A 23628-nucleotide genomic window follows, 5' to 3' on the forward strand; every position below is an offset into this window, starting at 1 on the left:
AATCTGATTAGCTGCATCAGTGGGATAATCTGATTAGCTGCATCAGTGGGATAATCTGATTAGCTGCATCAGTGGGATAATCTGATTTGTATTTATAAAATTAATAGAGAACTAATATTGTTCTTTAATATACCCTCATGGTATAGAAGATAAAAATGGCAGTGACTGTTAAAAGTAATAACAAAATTTGTTTGAGAAGTCAAAAAGTTTTTTTTTTACAAATATAGGTACATTATATACCTATATTTTTAGTAAAAATTATTTGTATTTATACCCATATTGTGTAATATTAAAAAATATTTATGGAAGTAATTTTTTATAATTTACCCAAAAAGGAAAAATGTTTGTTCTTTGAGGCAACTTATTAACATACATTTATCACAGGAATTCTTGCTGTCATTCCAGGATATATTTTCCCCTTTAATTTTAAAATACATTTTGTTGCTAGGAAATTTTTATGTCAAATATTAATTGTATTTACTTATTAAATCGGAAAAAAAATTTGAAGAAAAAAACAGTCAACCTGGAGCACACTGTGTGGAAGAAACAAAGTTCTGGTTAAATGTAACCGCTCAGTTTATTATTTATTGCATATTTTAGAAGCGAGTTAAGGGGTGGAGACTAAATTCCTAGAACATTCGGCCAAAATCCTATGACATTGGCAATATATATTTCTACATAATGTTGTAGCACCCTACATGCTTACAGGCTAGAATCTTTCAACCCACCAGCAGCACTATCTGGTATGCATATGTGAATACTAGAAATGATTGTTAAAGAGATCACATCTGCTGGTTTTATAAAAAGCCATTAGCTTGAAGCTCAGGCTGGTCAAGGTATGGTAAAATGAGTTCCAGAAATGCACCAACTGAACCAAAGTAGCCCTACAAAAAAAAAATTTAAGTGAGAAGTGTTTAAAAAAAGTCTAGCTACCATTCAAATTGTTGGTGTTGTAAGCTGGGCGCGCAATATAGTTGACACAAAAATTAAATTGTATAGACAAGACGAGTGGGTGAGCCGGGCCACTGAAAATCAAAGCTATACAGGTTCAAGGCTCTCTTTAACCACTTTTCTGGTGGTTGAACAAGTATTCTCGGATAAGCACTTAAAACTAAAATTAACAGTAAAATTCCAGTGTGCACTTTAAGAACCCAGTTCATCTTTAAGCTCTGTCTACACAATTAGTATTAAAAAAAAGTGTGATGTGCTCAAATATGGTGGTAATATGCCCAAATTTAGTAGTGATCATGTCCATATGGGCACATCACATTTTTAGTCGCGTGGAAGCGACTCTATAGTTCACTATGTCGGTCGGTCTGTCTGTCTGTCTGTCTGTCTGTCTGTCTGTCGGTCCGGTATCACTATGCGTTTTATCGCTTTATGACCTTATCTTGATATCAGTTTAATCTAGCTAAGTCAATTTTTCACAGAATATTCCTTATGGCCAGGAATCGGTGTGGTTATGTTTTCACGGTGCGCAATAAAAAATTACGCGGTCTACGCACGATTTAACGAAATCACGTTTGTAATCATATCTTAACAACCATGAATCACAATTAAATAAAATTTGGTACTCATAAATTTCAGGCATAAATCATCATATGGCAATACAATTACGTGCGTAGCGCATGTAACGCATGCGTACGCGCGCTTAAAATTTTCAAAATTTATTTTCGATGAAATAAGAGTACGTTTCAGGCAATTTTAAGCGTTTACAAAATTGCCATGAGTGCGCAGATTTTTGCGCGCGCACTGCGCGTTAAATGTTATTGCGCACTCTTTTTGCCCGATTTCTGTTTTCTTGACTTACTTTTCAACTCTAAATTACGTTATACGAGCACGTCAAAAGTGACAGGCTACGCACGTGTAAATTTAAAAAATATAAATGTTTTTAAACATTTCAACATTTTTAAACATGTTCAGTAATTTCGGTCAGTATAGTTCACTATGTCGGTCGGTCCGTCTGTCTGTCGGTTTGTCTGTCTGTCGGTCTGTTTGTCTGTCGGTCCGGTATCACTATGCATTGTAGCACGCGACTTAATGGCTGTTGGCCTTGTTTTTTCACATAAAGTTTGATAGTGTAGACAGAGCTTTAGAGTAGTTGATTATTGCTCATAATAGGTGTTGCACTGTGGCTTCTGTGTAAACAAACAATCGATAGAACCCAATATAGTTTTTATTTTTCCCCCGCATTTATATGTGTTATAACCACAACATCAACCACTATCATTAGGAAAAAGTTTATTAACATTCATACTCTCGTCAGATTCAATCCTTGGAATCGTACAAAAAATGTAATCTTAAAATTGGTATTATTCATTAATTAATATCTGATCATTTCTGATTTAATCGTATTTCTTTATCGGAAATTAATCCATAAATTTTCTGGGAATTATTGTGTTTATGTCTTCATGTGTAATTTCTTTTTTTAGTTTTAGTCATAGTAGATTTATCTCTTGTAATAGTGATGATTAAACAAACTTACTTCATGTTCAAGGAACAACGCCTTGAGAGCGCCTTGTGACCAATACTCCATTGCATATGCCAACAGTTTCATTGCTATTGTGTTCACTCTCAAAAAGTTGCCAACAAATACAATCTTTTCAATGCCCTGAATAAGTTTTAAAAAATTAGGAAAATCATAGATTTAATTATTTGATTCATAATATTATTATTGAATAAATAGTAGCCAGAAAGAGCAAGATTATTGAATGTATCGTAGGTGGTTCCAGCCTACCAACTTTACTACTTTCTGCAAAGGCAACCTAACAATATGATGCTGTGCTCGTGAGATCAAAGGGTTCATCTGTGGCTGTGACACGATCATGACTCGTCCCTTAAGACTTTACAGAGAATACGTACAAAAGTACTTTTGATATATTCGAAGACATAAGATCAAAGGACTGTTACAAGGTCCTGTCTTGGCAAGGCTAGCTCAGTATCCTGTTGCTAAATTGCCTAACTACTACTCTATCACGAAAAGTATCTTCTACCCATTTATATACAGACTTTTGCTTGTGCACATGTGCCTTTTATAGTAAATGGAATCCACAGCTTAAACTTCCATACAAAAGATGAGGAAATAATAGTAAAAGGGTACTGACAGTTACTGTAACATTAACGTCTTTCATTTATTCATACGTTATCATGTGTTATCTTTTTTGTTATTTGCTGTCCTTCCCCAGGTAGTCCCTGAGTACGCTGTGAGGTCTCTGCTATGTTTTTGTCTTCCCTTTTTTGTTGCCAGTTTTTTTATTTCATTCTTAAATTGGATTTTTATATGGGATTGATGCATGTTTAATGAATCTTTTTTTTTTCTTATTTTATTTTATTCAATTGAAACCAACAGCGATAATTACCGCCACTAACAGGTTTGATACAAACAAAGCCAGAACAGGGCTTCTCTCGTCCAGTGCCCACCTTGACCAGAGAAAAGGCATGGGCCAATACATCTGAGGAAGATACTAGATGCAGGGGCTGCCATAAGAGTCAGCTGATTTCAAATGCCTAATGTAATTTTATATATGTATGATGTAATTGATGAATGTTTGTTTTCTACCATATTTCTGAGGAAAACAATTTTACATATGTATGTACACATTTTTATAGTGAAAATAAAGATTTGATTTGATGCACTTTTAAATAAAAACCCTTATTGAATAAATAAATACCTCGTTCCTAGCGCACATCCTGGCTATAGAACCTATGTTATTAGTTATCGTGACGAGTGTTGCCCGAGCCAGGTCATATTTGCTTGCCTCTTGCTGACTATCTTCAAGATGCATTTTACCAAAACTATAACAAAAATGTCTTTTATGTAAAAAATATAATTTCAATTAAAACATGACCTTTGTTAAAATATTTTTGAGATAATAAATAAACATCACAGGCATAGAAAAACTGTTCGGTGATATATTGAAATTTAAATAATTAATTTGAAACGATTAAGATGAGGAAATCTGTGAAAATGAAAAACCTTCTGCTTGATATGTAGATGTCCTACAGTAACCATTAGACCACTAGGGCTTTCATGTTATTGCTCAAATTTGATTGGATAGTGACTCTCGGCATGGTACGATGGAACAGCACTAGTCCATCAATTGTACTCACGTGCACCAGAGATATATATTCATTTTTTTTAAATATAATTACGCCTAAGGATAGGACAGTAATATAATGATGAAAATAGGTGGCAGTGTGTTCACAAGACAAAACATTGGAATTGGATAGGATTCAAATCTAAGGCCTCTGTTTTTAGGTAACATCCACTAATCTAGAACTTCACATGGAGAAAAGGAAAATACCTGAAAATGCTTTTTAGTACAGTAGGCCAATTTAATACTACCAGTAGGATAATAATATTTAATTATACTGACCATAACCATATTCAGGAAACAATTTTGCATATCATCTTCCAAAGATCATATTTCCACACAAATGGAGATTATTTATTCAAAGTGTTTACATTTACCAAATATTAATTATGATAAATTAATTAACTAATTTTATTTTGGTTGTTAATAATGTTATTAAATTGTAATAAAATCGACTGTTTGACGATTCATAAAAATAAAAATAATAAATTAAAATTGTTACCTGCTAGCTACAGTAGATCCTGGTAGGCCAAATCTATCGTAATCGCCCCCATATATGTCTTGTACTAACTTGTCACAGTTTGAACTATCTCCCTTGGCAGCCATCTCTATTGCTTCTTCAAATGTTTTACAACCAGTCAATAGGCAACTTAGACCTAGGAATGTACCTCCACCTAGGCTGAGAAAGAGAAATGAAAAGTTTCAATATTCAATAAGCAACTTAGACCTAAGAATGTACCTCCACCTAGGCTGAGAAAGAGAATTGAAAAGTTTCATCAGTGAATAAGCAACGCTGCAGTAAGCAACTTAGACCCCATTTATACTTACAATTTGGCCCAGGCTGGATTCACATTTAACTGTTTGGGCCCAATCCAGCGTGTTTACATTCCAAACGATGGCCCTGAAGATTAATTTTACTTCATTTCTGAAGCCATTGATCACAGCATAAGCTGGCCCAAACGTAAAAGCAGCTCCTAGACATACTCAAGAGGTGGTCCAGATCTGCATCCGGCCCAGGGCTGGCCTACATTTATGGAGTGTTTACACTTACCGATTGGCCACCGACCGCCGGCCTTGGGCCAAATAGTAAGTGTAAATGGGGTCTTTAGTACCAGGAAGTAACAAACAGTACAGTAAAACAATTATTTATTTTACTATTTACAGAACACTTAATACTATTGTTACCGAAATGTCTATTTTAATAAGCAATTCATTTAATATTCTTTATGTTGATTTAATTAATTTACATAAAAAACATGTTTGGAAAACAAGTACCACAATCAAAAAATAAATGACATATTCAAATTCGGTGATGTATTTTTCAAAGATATTTTCTCTAATACAGTATACTGTAACTATAAGCATTATTTAATTTATACTTAAAAGGCTAAATATGGTATTTTCAAAATCGATGACCATTTGGTTCAAGCGGTTCATCAGATAACTGAGATTCTATTACATAAAACAATACAATGTATTATATAGATACTGTGGAAACTATAACACTGATACTTTAATATCCATGCTAATCAGAATCATTGGTCTCAAACAGATGTTTAATTCTAAAATATTGTTATTCTAAAATCGGATAATAAAATTATTAACACAAAGCAAAAATAATACACAGTAGAATTAAAATGATTATTTAGGTCCAGATGTTTCAATTAAAAATGTTAAATTTGTTTACAAATACAGTCAATTCTTTCAACGACTTTCTGAAAACCAGAAACTTTCCTAATACCTTTTCTTGGGGAACAAAATGTCCCTAATTCCTTTAAACCATTAAAAACATATTCCGAATACCAGACTTTCCAGAAAACCAGTATATTTGGCCAGCCCAAAGGTATCTGTCTGGTATTGGGAGAGTTGACTGTATTGATAAAGTGATGTAGTGTTTTTACACAATAAAATAAGTATGATACTGTACTTAAATTTACTTTACTGTAATATTATAAAGCTATTTTAATATTGTTTTCATTTTAAAATTCATCAATTATCATTTAATTATTGAATAATAAATAAATCACAGTTTATGAGCCTGGATTTTGCAAAAAAAAAATAAATGAATAATTGACTAATAGTAATATTTTTTATTATCATAAATCACGCAACTTCATGAATTAGAATTTTAAAATAGCGTGCAAACATGCGGCAGAAATGATAATTGCGACAAGTTTTATAATAAATTATTCACATTTTAAATGGCAAGTTTGAAAGGTGAACAGCGATTAGCAACGCATATTATCTGCTTCTTACGGCAATGTATGATACGTCCGTATGTAAACAAGGACATTCCTATAAATTTAATTATTGGTGATGTTATAAATGATATAAGGTACTGCAGCAGACTGTGGACCTTAAATTTGACGATTATGAATATGCTATATAGTGATAATAATTGGTTGTACAAATTTATGTTGATTATCTTGGTGATGCCTGGTGATAAATATTTAAGGTGATGGTGATAAATATTTAAGATGATATTTTATATTAATGTATACATAAATATATAAATCCAAAGGCAAATTATGGAAAAAAATGACAATGATGTGGGTATCAGTGGCTGGATCTCAATGGAGATACAAATAAAATAAACTCTGTAAAAATGACAATAATGTGGATATCAGTGGCTGGATCTCAATCCAATGGAGATACAAAATAAAATAAGCACTGAAAAAATGACAATGATGTGGGTATCAGTGGCTGGATCTCAATGGAGATACAAAAAAAATAAACACTGAAAAAATGACAATGATGTGGGTATCAGTGGCTGAATCTCAATGGAGATACAAAAAAAAATAAACACTGAAAAAATGACAATGATGTGGGTATCAGTGGATGGATCTCAATGGAGATACAAAAAAATAAACACTGAAAAAATGACAATGATGTGTGTACCAGTGGCTGGATCTCAATGGAGATACAAAAAAAATAAACACTGAAAAAATGACAATGATGTGGGTATCAGTGGCTGGATCTCAATGGAGATACAAATAAAATAAACTCTGAAAAAATGACAATAATGTGGATATCAGTGGCTGGATCTCAATAGAGATACAAAATAAAATAAGCACTGAAAAAATGACAATGATGTGGGTATCAGTGGCTGGATCTCAATGGAGATACAAATAAAATAAACTCTGAAAAAATGACAATGATGTGGGTATCAGTGGCTGGATCTCAATAGAGATACAAACAAAATAAACTCTCAAAAAATGACAATGCTGTGGATATCAGTGGCTGGATCTTAATAGAGATATACAAAATAAAATAAACTCTCAAAAATGACAATACTGTGGGTATCAGTGGCTGGATCTTAATGGCGATACAAAAAAAAGCAAAAAGCTAAATCAAAACGACTAAACAACCAGAAAAATTCATCTTCACCTTTATCAGTGCAAGTTAATTCTTTGAATTAATTTTTTTTTTTACCATTTGTAAATATTGAATCGATTCTGTTGTTTTACTGCAAAATCAAATTTTTTTAATTAATAAATCAGAATGAAAATCATCAAGCATATTAACATTATATTACATATATAACATACCTAGTTCCGGACACCCTACGGAATTTATCTTGTGACTCCACAACTAAAATGCTCACTCCTGATCCGATATTAACGACCATGTACGGATACGGGTCTCGGAAGTCAAAGGGTGTTTTAACGCTGTCTTCTAGATTTTGAGGATTCGGGTTTTTCCAATAATAACATTCATTGTTTATATGTTCATCAATAAAATGGATACCTTTGATCAAACAGTTTAATTCATCATGTTTTTGTAAACTCATGTTCACTGTCTAAAGATAAAGAAAAAAATATATTACAAATTATAATGAAAATGATTTTTCTCATAGTGAGAAAAACTATAAAGTCAGGCATACGCAGCCCTGAAGTTTTTCAAATGAATAGACTGTTTTTATTTTGCGTTTTCTGAAAGATTGTATCAATTATATTGCGCATAAACTTATTTGGCAAAAGGCTTCCTACTAGGAGTTTTATCAGAATGATAATCTATATTGTGTTGACAAATCTTGTAACATGACCACAGTGCTGATTATTCTATTTTCAAAACTTGAATGTAATGGGAAAGTGGACAGCAGTCATGTAAGAAGATTATATAACAATAGTTTCTGTAATTCTACTTGATTTGTTTTTGATTTGTCGGCCAATTGATTGTTTTGCTTGAATGAGCACTTAGAAATACTCAGCTTGTTATAGAACACTTTACAAGCATTAATCCACACTCTCAGTCCTGTCTACACTATCAAACTTTATGTGATGTGCCCATATATGGACATGATGATGTCATATCACTACCATATTTGGGAATATCACTACTATATTTGGGCACATACCTCTTTTTTGATAGTGTAGACAAAGCTTAAGAATGGCAAAGTGGAAGGTAGTCATTGTCACGTAACAATGATTTTATTTTGTCAGTGTTCTGCTCAGAAGAGCATCCAAAATGTTCCCATAATAAAGTTTATCAGGTGGTTTCATTCTATGGAAACACTTTACTGTACATGAACAATATTCACTCAATTGGAAAGTCAATCATTATCCATAACAACAATAGCCTCGTATCATATTCAAATATTTGGATTTATTTATCAAATACACTAACCAGATTTTAGAAGGCCAAATTAAATTATACATTGTAGAATAAATAATAAAACTTACTTCGTGAAATTCAGATTCAAATTTATAAGCACCGCCGCCCGTTGCATGAATAGTGTCCGCCAAGCTTCGTAAATTTTTGGCCTCTACCATTTCTAAAAATAGATTCATACTTGCCGACGGAAAACGTATAAAATGTAAGGATCCTACATGGTCTAAAATCTGTATATTTTTCATTTCAAGGTGGACGTCCCTAATTCCTGTGTCGCCGTATGCAACGTTGGAAGTTAAATAATGACGAATGTTCTGCAACGTGTCCATCTCTATTTCTGGGTCATCTTCAGGACCAGTGACATCAGTAGGTTCAAAGTATACAAGTTTTGCCAGAGTTCCACCAATATCAACTCCAAACCATGGCATTGCTAGAGAAAAATATAATTGTTATTAGAACAAGAAGGTACAACTGAATCTTTTGTGCTTTAATATAAATAAAATATCTTTTATTTTGTAATATTTAAAATAATTTATTGGCCACAGTAGTAGATGACTGTAAATGTTTTGTATTTGATCCTACATTTCTATATGGATTGCATTTGTAGATGGATCTATCGATTACATGTGTATGTGTTTTGGATTGCATTTGTACATGTGTTTCTCTATGGTTCCTCAATGGTTCCTCAAAAGGGCATCTTTTATAGTATATCTATAATTAGTTTTATCATGCATTATGCAATATCTTGAAATGCATAATGCATACAGTAACCCAGTACATAAATTATGGGAGTACCAGTATTTGTTGCCGGTAGTAGTATTAGTAGTGTACATGGTGTGATCTATTCTAAACTATTAAAAAGTATTAAATGCTGGTTAGTTGCGTTTTTCTAATAGTTTAAATGAAACCGGGTCTGATCTACAATACAGTAAGATAATAATTTTAGGGAAAACGTTTATTGAAAATAACAACATTTCTTTGTTTAGTCCAGTTTTCAAAATGTTTTACTGTTTTTACATATTTTGTTTGGTTATTACAGTATATTGTTTTTTGTATGTATTTTTATCGTGTTTTTTAACCTTAAGATACAAATGTAAATTACTAATTTATTTGACAATTAATTTGAACTTGAACTATAATTTATAACCTATAAAAAGAATAGGCGATTCCAACTGGTCTGTTTTGAGATCTACAGTTTCCCTCCTCGAACTCCTCGCTGTTTTTTATCTAAGCAGTGTGTGTAGATCTTTTGAGAGAGCGGTTTGAAGAGTCCGCAATAATTGACCAGTCGACTATGCCTATATTTATCACTGATGATAAGTTTTTGAAAATTGTAAAAACAGAAAAAATTGTATTCAATGACATAGGTAAGGTTTATTTAAAAAGGTGCCAGTACCTATAATAAATATGAAAATGAATTTATTCCAGTTGAAATTCAATGTGTGTAATAAGCTACCAGTAATAGTACTATCTACACAAGAAGTAGGAGTTTATGAATGGCAATTGGCGTAATCGACTGGCAATTTCCGGTAATACTATTATAATTTATTTATTATTATTTATTATTTATTTTATTTCAACAATATTTTACGAGGGTGGTCCGTCCAGCAGAAGCTGATTATTAGGGTGATATGATGATTTCAATAGAAATTGATAATGAAATGATAATTTCAATCAATCCTCACCCCCCTATTTATGCAACATCACAGTAGATACTTTCTCATGGAATAAACAAGGGGCAACATTAGCCCACCACTATTTAAAATACACCGCTCCAAGGGGACATTGAGTTGGGTCCCAAAGCAAAGGTGTCCCTTCAATAGGGGTTTTACTGTCAACAAACTTCTCAACTATGCTAATAATGCTATTAGTATTAAATCAAAAAAGAATGACAGATTCAAGTAAATGGGAATGTCGGAACCAATAACAGTTTGTAATGTTTTAATTTGATTTAGGCCTATAGAGTAGGTAGTAAGAAATACATTATAATAACAAGATTTTGGCTAAACTTACGTGGTTTTCTAATAGAATTATGTCGTTGTCGTTTTCCTCTAACACACTGAGGGCAGCTCGTCTTGTCCTTCTCTGATTCCATCTTTAAAACTTGCTTGGTTTGGTTACTACACCAATAACAACAGTGGGTATTGTGTTAGTACTGTGTTCAGTCGAGTGTTGACATACAAACGAGATAGCAGAGACACGCCTCCTACTTGAAGCAGCCCTCTATATACTGTATTAGTATGCACAGCCGCAAGCACAGAGTGGTGGCTCACTCACACACAGTCAACCTAGCCTACCCTCCTCTTCTCCAAAACTAGCTAGCCTAGGCCCAGTGTAATTAACCTACAATTTACACTTTATAAAGGCCAATTCCAAATAAAATAAATGTACATAATTAAAAAATCTATATAGATTACAAATATGCATTTATTTGTAGATTTGCTAATTGTTCTACACATACAAACTGTTGTTTTGTCTGCATGTTTCAGCAACTGTACTGCAGGAACGATGCATTTTCCGATAGTGGAACATCAGATCTCCTAACGTGATAAATATCATAAGACCGAATCTCTGATTGGTCAGGAGATAGATTATTGCCATTCTAGCAGATACGATTTTGTATACCGGCATTGGTTATTAGAGCTATATTTCCTATACCATCCTGGCTAGTTGAGAATTCTCAACTATTTTATGTTTTTTTCTACCTTTCTGGAAAATGATATAATCCAAATTGTATTAATACTACCAGTAGTAAACATTTAGAAACACTTGCATACCTTCACTAATTTTAGTTGTTTGTAGTTTAAGACAATCTTAGTGATATTTAAATGAAAACAATACCATAAAAACTATTGTGTCTGTATTTTACAAGACTATGACTTCCGTATAACGTGCATTGTGGGTACTTCAATTTTTATAGAAAAGCTAGGGAATCCTAATTTAGTAGGTAGCATATGGGGGCGGGGCAACCAAACTTGCTTATCAAATCAAAGCACAGTAAAGCAAAGGATAAAATTAATGTACGATCCAGTTTACCACTGTTCTCAACTATAGTAATTTTAGTATACTTGAGCACAGTGATAAAGAATAGGATAAACTTAACAATATACAACAAATAGCATTAATGTACGATCCAGTTTAACACTGTTCTCAACTATAGACATTTTTGTATACTTGAGCACAGTGATAAAGAATAGGATAAACTTAACAATATACAACAAAAAACATTAATGTACGATCCAGTTTAACACTGTTCTCAACTATAGTCATTTTGGTATACTTGAGAACAGTGATAAAGAATAGGATAAACTTAACAATATACAACAAATAACATTAAAGATGTATTGTCCCCCTGAACAAAAATTTTTTTTTTTTTAAAAGGCCATTTTAATGATACATAAAAGTTATTCACTTTGAAAAAAAATTGGATCAAAAAAAAAAATTATTTACCTTAGAAAATCGTAATTTAAAGTAAAAAATAGTCAACCGGAAGTCGGTTGGCTGGCAGCCAGCTGGCTTCCGGTTTAATTTAACCCTTGACCTGAATTAGCTTATGAATTATGCATATTGTATGATTCTTGTGCGTGTATGTGACCTCTAGGTTATCAGAAAAAAAATACGACGTGATATGGCGAGACGACGATGTGGGAAAGTTCTGTAGTTTAACAACAAAAAAAACAACTCCTACTTGAAGAAAAGACTATGGCTAGGTCCTAGCAGATTGGTAAGTAAGAACTGTAGTTTCTATGGTGCAGCTTTGTTAGTTAGTACTATAGGAAGCCTAGCTAGCCCATTACAGCTGTACTGGCTATCTAGTGTACTATCCCCTATCTATTGGCTAGGCCTAGAGTAGTAGCTAGTCTAGTAGTGGTAGTAGTACTGAATACAGGTCAACCCGTACCCATGCCAACTCGTACCCACCAACTCGTACCCAAATTTTGGCTTACTCGTACCCAAAATTTTGGCTGACCCGTACCCATCATTGGCTGACCCGTACCCATCATTGGCTGGCCCGTACCCAAGTTTAATGCTATTTAAAGTATATTTATATTACATTTAAACCCAGTTTTATTAAATTTTTAGATACCAATCATATGTTCGATATTATAATGGCAAAAACTATTGACCTAAAATGTATAATAATATGTACAGACTCGTACGAAAAAAGCACAGCTTTCATCGTATTTCCGTACGTCGTATTTGGTAAAGTTAATACTTGAGGGCGCTGTTTTATATGGCTCTGTGGAAGATGTCAGTGGTCGGCTGTGCTGCATTCTATTTTTTTTTCATTTATGAGTTATTAATCTATTATTTTCTACGAATAGTAGTACATGGAAATTGAAATACCCACTAGTCTGTGATGATGAAAACTTGAATTATTAAAAGTAAACATGAATATCTTTTATACATAATTTGTATTTTCATTTTATTTTACAGATAATGAAGTAATGTGCTTTTTGAAAATCGTTTTAAAACGAATGGTTTTTGTTGTTTTGTTTTGCAAGTTTTGGAAAATAAAACTGTTTTAACATTTCGAAAATATTTAATACATTTTTAAATAGTCACTCGTATTTTAAAATCACGAAACTATTTAAGTGGATACCAGCCTCATTGCTGCTATGAGCATTTAGTAGTAGATTAGATTATTGCCGTTTATCTAGTATACAATGACGATGTGAGAGTAATAATAAAAGGTAACTACTGTACTAACCTCCAATAATTTAACATTTAATTACAAACGACGACATTTGCTGTTATTACGTTTTCATTTTATAATGATTATTACTGTATTATTATGACTAAAAACCGAAATAAATACTACTAAAACTTAAAAAAATCATCTTATCGCTGACAGATACGTAAGTACTCAGACACGTTTATATTATTTTAGTAAATAAGACGACATCCGTTGCCATGGAAAAACGATCGTAGTTCATTTCATTTGTCTTATTTGACACATTATAGAATGCGTATTTTTTTTTTTAAAGGGAATCCCTCGTCAGCAAAAACACGTAGCTGTAAGTTATTGAGGAAACATCTACCAAAAATGTTTAATTACCGTAAACAAACAGATAATTTTACTGAATTATTTAAGAAAAAAAATAAATAGAAAACGATCATACGCCACATTGCGTTGCCTATTTTTGGACACACTACAAATGGACCCGTACAAATGCGTTTTTTTTTTAAATAATAAAGAGGAATCCCCATTCAGCAAAAACACGTAGCTGTTATAGAAGAAAATCTGCCAAAATGTTTAATTGCCTTAGGCTACAGTACGACAGTACGTGTATATGATCATTTCACTGAATTATTAATAAATAAAATATATGGAAAATGATCATACGTCATTACTAAGTCGTCTCTTTGACGCCGGCCCTATAAATGCGTGTTTTTTATAATTAAAGGTTAATCCCGGTCAGAAAAAACACGTAACACGAAATCTACGAGTAATTCGACCCCATAGCCCGGCAGGCTTTTTGCTTAAAACAGGGTGTTGTTAATTCAACCAATTTTAAATATACCAAATACAATAGAAATAATTACTTGATCGAATGTAATCAGGGAAGATAATTAGAATAAAATAAAAGAATAAAAATTGATAAGTATAAAATTATACGTTGTTGGTACTTTACCTGGGCTTAATTGAATTGTAATACTAACTATACAACAGTTAAAATATTTTTTTTATTAATTAATGTTCTCTTACGTAAATAAAAAAGACACATCAAACATACGTTTATAAAACTATAATACTAGATTTAAATAAATGTTAACAAATATATGCCTAATTAAACGAAGTCTACAATCAAATCAATGGTCATTTTTATTAGCACACATTTCACCGAGACCTGTAAAATAAAAAAAACAATTTAAATATAAAAATATTCATACGGCAAAAGCATACCACTAGTTTTGCGCCGATCAAATCATTACAAGTAATTATTTAAATTGGGTACGAGTAGGCCAAATAATGGGTACGAGTAAGCCAAAAATGGGTACGGGTAAGCCAAAAAATCGGTACGAGTAAGCCAAATACTTGGGTACGAGTAAGCCAAATATTTAGGTACGAGTTGGCATGGGTACGGGTTGGTTTGGGTACGGGTTAGCCAAAGTGGGTACGAGTTGACCAATTATTTGGGTACGGGTTAGCCAAGTTGGGTACGAGTTGGCATGGGTACGGGTTGGTTTGGGTACGGGTTGACCAGCACCCGTAGTACTAGGCCTAGTTGTAGGCCTGAGTGAGGGTTCACCCTGAGTGAGTAGCAGGCCTAGCTAATACTAATAGATACGGTTCTAGGACACCTACCCCCTAGACAGTTACCCCCCGGATGTTTACCACCCGGACAACTACCCCCTTAGGACAACTACCCCCCGGACAACTACCCCCCGGACAACTACCCCCTTAGGACAACTACCCCCTTAGGATAACAACCCCCCGGACAACTACCCCCCGGACAACCACCCCCTTAGGACAACTACCCCCTTAGGATAACTACCCCCGGTCAACTACCCCCCGGTCAACTACCCCCCGGTCAACTACCCCCCCCCCCCCCATCCAAAAGTAGACAAATATATAGGACCGGTTTCTGTAAAAATGAAATCATCTGTTTTTAACGGGTGTTTCGAAACTAGAGATCCGAGACCAGAGACCTGAAACGAGACCCAATACGAAAAGGGAGACCTATATTTGGGTCTCCCTTTTCGTATATTATTAGGGTCTCCCTTTTCGTATAGTGTGGTCTCTCTTTTCGTATAGTGGGGTCTCCCTTTTCTTATAGTGGGTCTCCCTTTTCTTATAGTGGGTCTCCCTTTTCGTATATTTGGGCCTCCCATTTTGTATATTTGGGTCTCCCTTTCGTATAATTGGGTCTCCCTTTTCGTATATTTAGGTCTCCCTTTTCGTATATTAGGGTCTCCCTTTTCGTATAGTGGGGTCTCCCTTTTCGTATAGGGGGTCTCCCTTTTCGGTTCTAGGACACCTACCCCCTAGACAGTTACCCCCCGGATGTTTACCACCCGGACAACTACCCCCTTAGGACAACTACCCCCGGACAACTACCCCCTTAGGACAACTACCCCCTTAGGATAACAAACCCCCGGACAACTACCCCCCGGTCAACTACCCCCGGTCAACTACCCCCCCCCCCCCCATCCAAAAGTAGACAAATATATAGGACCGGTTTCTGTAAAAATGAAATTGTTTTTAACGGGTGTTTCGAAACTAGAGATCCGAGACCAGAGACCTGAAACGAGACCCAATACGAAAATGGAGACCTATATTTGGGTCTCCCTTTTCGTATATTATTAGGGTCTCCCTTTTCGTATAGTGTGGTCTCTCTTTTCGTATAGTGGGGTCTCCCTTTTCTTATAGTGGGTCTCCCTTTTCTTATAGTGGGTCTCCCTTTTCGTATATTTGGGCCTCCCATTTTGTATATTTGGGTCTCCCTTTCGTATAATTGGGTCTCCCTTTTCGTATATTTAGGTCTCCCTTTTCGTATATTAGGGTCTCCCTTTTCGTATAGTGGGGTCTCCCTTTTCGTATAGTGGGGTCTCCCTTTTCGTACGTGGGTCTCCCTTTTCGTATATTTAGGTCTCCCTTTTCGTATTGGGTCTCTGGTCTCTGGTCTCGGGTCTCTAGTTTCGAAACACCCGTTTTTAACCGATTATTCTGTTTAACAGCACGCTAGACCCTAGATGTGCTAGATTTAAAGTACCGTATTTATTGAAAAAACGGCCTGGGCTGTTTATTGTTTAGGTGGTTTTTAGGTGGACATTTATTGGAAGAAAGTTGTTTATTCAATGGGAGGGGGTATAATCTAATGGAAATAGACGCCGATTATTCCATATGATGTTTCATGGGAGTGACATGGTCACCGTTTATTTGAGGGGAATTTATTTAAAGATCGACGTTTATTCGGTGAGTGAACATTGAGGTCAAATATCAAAAGTGATATTATTCTTCAAGTGTACAAAAATACATATATGACAAATTTGAGACAAATATTAATTCTTTTAAGACCAGTGGTTATCGAAGCATTGTCCTGACGCAAAAATTATTATTATTATTAGCGATCCCAGTCTTTACAGTAAATACAGGGAGTACTATATAATACGTTCGACTATCCTATGATCATGTGTGACGATCTTCAGTTTATACCAGGCTATATTTATGTTCAATCTTTTACTTTTGTTTACAATAATGAATAGTAATTCGTCAAAGTAACGAATTAAAATATAGTTATTAATTCCTATTATACACTGTTGCAGAGTCAGGTTGTTGAATGGTCTGGGTGGTTAGGGTGTTCTAAAGGGATAGTTTTCTGGGTGGTAATTGTCCGGGGGGTAATTGTCCGGGTGGTAATTGTCCGGGGGGTAATTGTTCCTAGGGGGTAATTGTCCGGGGGGTAGTTGTCCAGGGGGTAGTTGTCCTAAGGGGGTTGTTGTCCTAAGGGGGTAGTTGTCCGGGGGGTATTTGTCCGGGGGGTAGTTGTCCTAAAGGGGTAGTTGTCCTAAGGGGGTAGTGGTCCAGGTGGTGGTTGTCCGGGGGGTAGTTGTCCGGGGGGTAAATGTCCAGGGGGTGAATATCCGGATACGATAGATACAACTTGTAAGCCTTATTAATAGTTATTGCCAACCTAGCTTTAAATAGGATTAGGCCTATAACATGCATCTGTGAGCATGGAGTAAGGAATAAGGTTTTAGCATGGAGGTATAAAAATAAAATATTTTATACCTCCATGATGGTTTTATTGTGACTTGTGTGAATTTCGACACCACCAACTCGTCTTATTTTTAGTATAATACTATAATATTAATAAGAGCAGCGAAACTCAAAAAGCGAAAACTTGTGAATGGCTGCCAAAAATAGAAAATAAGGTCACCACCAGGACCAGGAGAGATTATGGTGCTTGGTTTTTCCTTCATGATTAATTAGATTTTAATGCTAATATAAATTTGTGAAAATTGTAACTAGGCCTATACTGTACATCCAATAATGTAATTATTTTAGAGAAAATGACCAAATAATCTAAGTTGAATATTTTTTGGAATGTGTACTTTACAGTACTTAGTACCGTTATGTTGAAAATTCTTCCAAAGCAATAACGTTCAAACCAACATTCACACAATTAAACTTTTTATGTACATATTTTAATAAATAATGTCTTTCTTTTAATAGGTATTAACACACTTGAATGAACAATATGAGCAAGTAGTGGAAAATGGTGAAGAAATCAACACAAAATGTGGTAGCAACATTCACAATATTTATTTGAACGTTTCTTACTATGACACTTTAAAATGGATGAACAATCACAGAAGACAAGCTATTGCTGTAATGCCACAATCAACACATCAATTAATAGTTGAAAATAAATTGTCAACAATAATGCAGAAATTCAATGAAATATACTAGTAATTAACTCATTTTTTACTGTACTGTACTGTAAATCTTCACACATTAAAATTATGGTGATTTTATTTCATGTACTGTAGTAGCATTTTTTTATTTATTTAATGCTGTATACAAATGTTATTGCTCTAATTATGAAAACTATACAACATTTTAAAAGCTGGAAAACAACCAACACATTTGCCTAATGCTTTATGATAGTCATCCAATATTTATCTTGTGTTCCACTACCGAGTCTACTGCCAGTTGCCTTTAAAATGCTGTATGGGTGTAACTTCTGTTCCAGTCTTCATTAGCTTAAGTCTATAAATTGAAAAACAATGATGTATAAATACAAAAGTCAAATAGAAAAGTTAAATATTTCACAATTTATTGCATACATATAATTATTATTTCTGTACATGAATCTGAAGTTTTCAATTTGGGGTACTAATGTACAGTAAGGAATCCCTGAAAAGTGCATCTCCTCCCTAAAAAGGCCTAGTCTAATTACTAGTGTTTTCGTTTTGGTTGCTATCAACAACAATCTATTCTACCGTCAACTTCTTTGGTACTGTATGCTGATCATTTTCCAAATGTTCGTTTTTTGTCATCAGTTAGTCTTTTTTAGACTTTAAAATTAATTCGAGCTCCAAATGTATATCAGTGGTACATCAACATAGTAGGCCTATTTCCTGTAGCTAGTTGTGGAGTGATGGCTTAGCTAGGTGAGTACGACATATAGGACCTAGCTAGGCCTCAAAGTGGGTTCCCGTCTACTTTTCTGACCCGATTATCTGCCTGCCTACAGCTGCTGCTACACTACACTACACAGTAGTAAACTACAGTACTAACTAGGACTAGGCCCTACTAGATAGTATTAGTAGAAGTAGGCTTATATTACAACAAATAACATTAATGTACGATCCCGTTTTACACTGTTCTCAACTATAGTCATTTTGGTATACTTGAGCACAGTGATAAAGAATAGGATAAACTTAATAATATACAACAAATAACATTAATGTACGATCCCGTTTAACACTGTTCTCAACTATAGTCATTTTGGTATACTTGAGCACAGTGATAAAGAATAGGATAAACTTAACAATATACAACAAATAACATTAATTAATGATCCCGTTTAACACTGTTCTAACTATAGTCATTTTGGTATACTTGAGCACAGTGATAAAGAATAGGATAAACTTAACAATATACAACAAATAACATTAATGTATGATCCCGTTTAACACTGTTCTAACTATAGTCATTTTGGTATACTTGAGCACAGTGATAAAGAATAGGATAAACTTATTGCAACTTGTCCATGTCGTATTCATCTACAAATAAAGTGTCTATTACCGTACTTTTAAAAATCTATTTATATCAATACCTATCAACGTATGTACGTGTGCATATTATATATACAAAAATATATACATCAACATAAATGTCATATCATCTACAGTCATTAGTGTTATTTCACCTTTAATATTAGTAAATCCAAAGTATTTAATACTTAAATAATAACAATGCTGTGGTCTCAATGGAGATACAAAAAAAAGAAGCGAAAAGCTAAATCAAAACGAAATGTGCTAATGCGTATAGATATGCTGAGTGGTTTCCGAGAAATATGAGTACGCATAATATGGCCTTACGGAAAAGTAATACATACCAGGTCCCCAAAAATAAGACAAATAGATATGGAAACAGTGCAATCCCGTTTCTCACTCGCTGCCTCAACAGTATTGATTAAATAATAAAAGAAAATAAATGTATAATGTAACCAGATATTAATTAATTTGACATATAGGCCTAGTAGAAATTTCTTGAATTTGACTCAATTTATTCTTAATTCTCATTTAATTTTGTATTTAATGTTTTTGTAAATGTATAATTGTAATTATTTAATTGTCTGAAGTCGACTTTAATTAAGAAACCAATGTAAATACTGTACTGCAACTTAAATTTAAGATTATATTTTTATACTGTAATTAAGTAATAATGTATATACTATATCCTTGCAATAAGACTATATTTTTTTAACTTTATGTTTACATTTACATATATTTTGTAATTGCGATAATTTTGTTTAGGCCTAATGATGACTATTACTTTACTTGTCTTTTGAATGTATATTGTCCCTTACCATGCAATTCAGCAGATTTGCTGCCAATTGGTTTGTTTTTAATAAAGAAAGAAAGAAAGAAAGATAAAGTAAAACAGACAGAAAAGTTAGCAGAGTTTTCGGGCAACACTAGCCCTTCATCAGTGCAAGTGAGGGTACCTGTACAAGATAGTGTTATTTAACGTTTAGTCGATTTATATCAATACACTCATCAACATATGTACATGTAATTCACGTCTACAATCAATAGTGTTAATTCCACTTTTAAAAGTTTTATTTATATCAATATACTCATCAACATATGTACGTGTCCACGTCATATTCATCTATAAATATTAGTGTTATTTCACTTTTAAAAGTCGATTTATCAATATACTCATCAATAAATGTACTTGTCCACGTCATATTCATTTACAAATCAGTGTTATTTCACTTTTCGAAGTCAATATCAATATAGGCCTACTCATCAACATATGTACGTGCAATTCACGTCATATTTATATATGATCAATAGTAATAGTGTTATTTCACTTTTAAAAGTCGATTTATATCAATATACTCATCAACATTATGTACCGTACGTGTCCACGTCATATTCATCTACAAATATTAGTGTTATTTCACTTTTAAAAGTCGATTTATATCAATATACTCATCAACATTATGTACCGTACGTGTCCACGTCATATTCATCTACAAATATTAGTGTTATTTCACTTTTAAAAGTCGATTTATATCAATATACTAATCAACATATGTACGTGTCCACGTCATATTCATCTACAAATATTAGTGTTATTTCACTTTTCAAAGTCGATTTATATAAATATACTACTCATCAACATAATGTACGTGCAATTCACGTCATATTTATCTACAATCATTTGTGTTAATTCCACTTTTAAAAGTCAATTTATATCAATTACTTATGAACATATGTACGTGTCCGCGTCATTCATCTAGAAATATTATAGTGTTATTATGTTTTTCATATTATCACTGTGCTCAAGTATATGAAAATGACTATAGTTGAGAACAGTGTTAAACAGGATCGTGTACATTAATGTTATTTGTTGTATATTGTGCTCAAGTATACCAAAATGACTATAGTTGAGAACAGTGTTAAACGGGATCGTACATTAATGTTTTTTGTTGTATATTATTAAGTTTATCCTATTCTTTATCACTGTGCTCAATTATACCAAAATGACTATAGTTGAGAACAGTGTTAAACTGGATAGTACATTAATGCTATTTGTTGTATATTGTTAAGTTTATCCTATTCTTTATCACTGTGCTCAAGTATACCAAAATGACTATAGTTGAGAACAGTGTTAAACGGGATCGTACATTAATGTTTTTTGTTGTATAATTTTAAGTTTATCCTATTCTTTATCACTGTGCTCAAGTATACCAAAATGACTTTAGTTGAGAACAGTGTTAAACGGGATCATACATTAATGTTATTTGTTGTATATTGTTAAGTTTATCCTATTCTTTATCACTGTGCTCAAGTATACCAAAATGACTATAGTTGAGAACAGTGTTAAACGGGATCGTACATTAATGTTATTTGTTGTATATTTTTAAGTTTATCCTATTCTTTATCACTGTGCTCAAGTATACCAAAATGACTATAGTTGAGAACAGTGTTAAACGGGATCGTACATTAATGTTTTTTGTTGTATATTGTTAAGTTTATCCCATTCTTTATCACTGTGCTCAAGTATACCAAACGACTATAGTTGAGAACAGTGGTAAACGGGATCGTACATTAATGTTATTTGTTGTATATTGTTAAGTTTATCCTATTCTTTATCACTGTGCTCAAGTATACCAAAATCACTATAGTTGAGAACAGTGTTAAACGGGATCGCACATTAATGTTATTTGTTGTATATTATTAAGTTTATCCTATTCTTTATCACTGTGCTCAAGTATACCAAAATGACTATAGTTGAGAACAGTGGTAAACGGGATCGTACATTAATGTTATTTGTTGTATATTATTAAGTTTATCCTATTCTTTATCACTGTGCTCAAGTATACCAAAATGACTATAGTTGAGAACAGTGTTAAACTGGATTGTACATTAATGCTATTTGTTGTATATTGTTAAGTTTATCCTATTCTTTATCACTGTGCTCAAGTATACCAAAATGACTATAGTTGAGAACAGTGTTAAACTGGATCGTACATTAATGCTATTTGTTGTATATTGTTAAGTTTATCCTATTCTTTATCACTGTGCTCAAGTATACCAAAATGACTATAGTTGAGAACAGTGTTAAACTGGATCGTACATTAATGTTATTTGTTGTATATTGTTAAGTTTATCCTATTTTTTATCACTGTTCTCAAGTATACCAAAATGACTATAGTTGAGAACAGTGTTAAACTGGATCGTACATTAATGTTTTTTGTTGTACATTTTTAAGTTTATCCTATTCTTTATCACTGTGCTCAAGTATATACCAAAATGACTATAGTCGAGAACAGTGTTAAACGGGATCATACATTAATGTTATTTGTTGTATATTGTTAAGTTTATCCTATTCTTTATCACTGTGCTCAAGTATACCAAAATGACTATAGTTGAGAACAGTGTTAAACGGGATCATACATTAATGTTATTTGTTGTATATTTTTAAGTTTATCCTATTCTTTATCACTGTGCTCAAGTATACCAAAATGACTATAGTTGAGAACAGTGTTAAACGGGATCGTACATTAATGTTTTTTGTTGTATATTGTTAAGTTTATCCTATTCTTTATCACTGTGGTCAAGTATACCAAACGACTATAGTTGAGAACAGTGGTAAACGGGATCGTACATTAATGTTATTTGTTGTATATTGTTAAGTTTATCCTATTCTTTATCACTGTGCTCAAGTATACCAAAATTACTATAGTTGAGAACAGTGTTAAACGGAATCATACATTAATGTTATTTGTTGTATATTGTTAAGTTTATCCTATTCTTTATCACTGTGCTCAAGTATACCAAAATGATTATAGTTGAGAACAGTGTTAAACTACATCGTACATTAATGTTATTTGTTGTATAGGCCCTATTGTTAAGTGTATTCTTTATTCTTATTAATTGTACTAAATTATTAAAAGAAACAGTAGTAAGCATAACATTTCCCCACTCCTACATTAGCATGGTAGGGCATTGTAATGGTCGCAGGTGGCTCAACTTTATTACTGCAATGGGATGGACATGGTCCTACTACCACCTTACCATCCAATAGGATTCCAGTAAATTTCCTTTACTACCAATCATAATTCAGTAATTAAATGACCCCTTAAGTTAACAAGGAAATCAGCCTATCCCATTATACCGGTAGGCTTCGTCGTACAGGCGTACTGCGGTAATAGTTGAGAATTCTCTACTA

The 23628-nt window shown here is 33.2% G+C and overlaps 1 protein-coding gene and 1 long non-coding RNA gene across 3 annotated transcripts; one reads left to right on the forward strand and one right to left on the reverse strand.

Annotated features, from left to right (window-relative positions):
- Positions 1–279: 279 nt before the first annotated feature.
- On the reverse strand, positions 280–11260 carry LOC140047050 (pantothenate kinase 3-like). Of its 2 annotated transcripts, XM_072091846.1 has the most exons (8): positions 11167–11260; positions 10719–11060; positions 8777–9135; positions 7643–7893; positions 4597–4773; positions 3672–3795; positions 2486–2611; positions 280–884 (listed from the first exon to the last, which is right to left on the reverse strand). In XM_072091846.1, exons 2-8 carry the CDS (start codon positions 10798–10800, stop codon positions 798–800), a joined length of 1206 nt encoding a protein of 401 aa, XP_071947947.1. In that variant the 5' UTR covers positions 10801–11060; positions 11167–11260; the 3' UTR covers positions 280–797. The 2 variants fall into 2 exon arrangements, with proteins under 2 accessions (XP_071947947.1, XP_071947948.1); XM_072091847.1 differs by having other exon boundaries at positions 10719–11260.
- Positions 11261–12108: 848 nt separating this feature from the next.
- LOC140047051 (uncharacterized) lies at positions 12109–18188 on the forward strand. The gene is made up of 2 exons (XR_011844901.1): positions 12109–12429; positions 17887–18188. It is a non-coding gene; the product is annotated as an uncharacterized lncRNA (long non-coding RNA).
- The last annotated feature ends 5440 nt before the right edge of the window (positions 18189–23628 follow it).

The sequence above is a fragment of the Antedon mediterranea genome, chromosome 4, assembly GCF_964355755.1.
Source record: "Antedon mediterranea chromosome 4, ecAntMedi1.1, whole genome shotgun sequence".
NCBI classification, from domain to species: domain Eukaryota; kingdom Metazoa; phylum Echinodermata; class Crinoidea; order Comatulida; family Antedonidae; genus Antedon; species Antedon mediterranea.

Bases quoted from the DNA above. Each gene is read 5' to 3' on its own strand.
- LOC140047050 (XM_072091846.1), bottom strand. From the start codon at position 10,800: ATGGAATCAGAGAAGGACAAGACGAGCTGCCCTCAGTGTGTTAGAGGA. The intron at 7,894-8,776 runs GTAAGTTTTATT...CTTTATCTTTAG, and splicing joins TTGAATCTGAATTTCACGAA to ACAGTGAACATGAGTTTACA. The intron at 2,612-3,671 runs GTATTTATTTAT...AAACTTATTCAG, and splicing joins GGATGTGCGCTAGGAACGAG to GGCATTGAAAAGATTGTATT.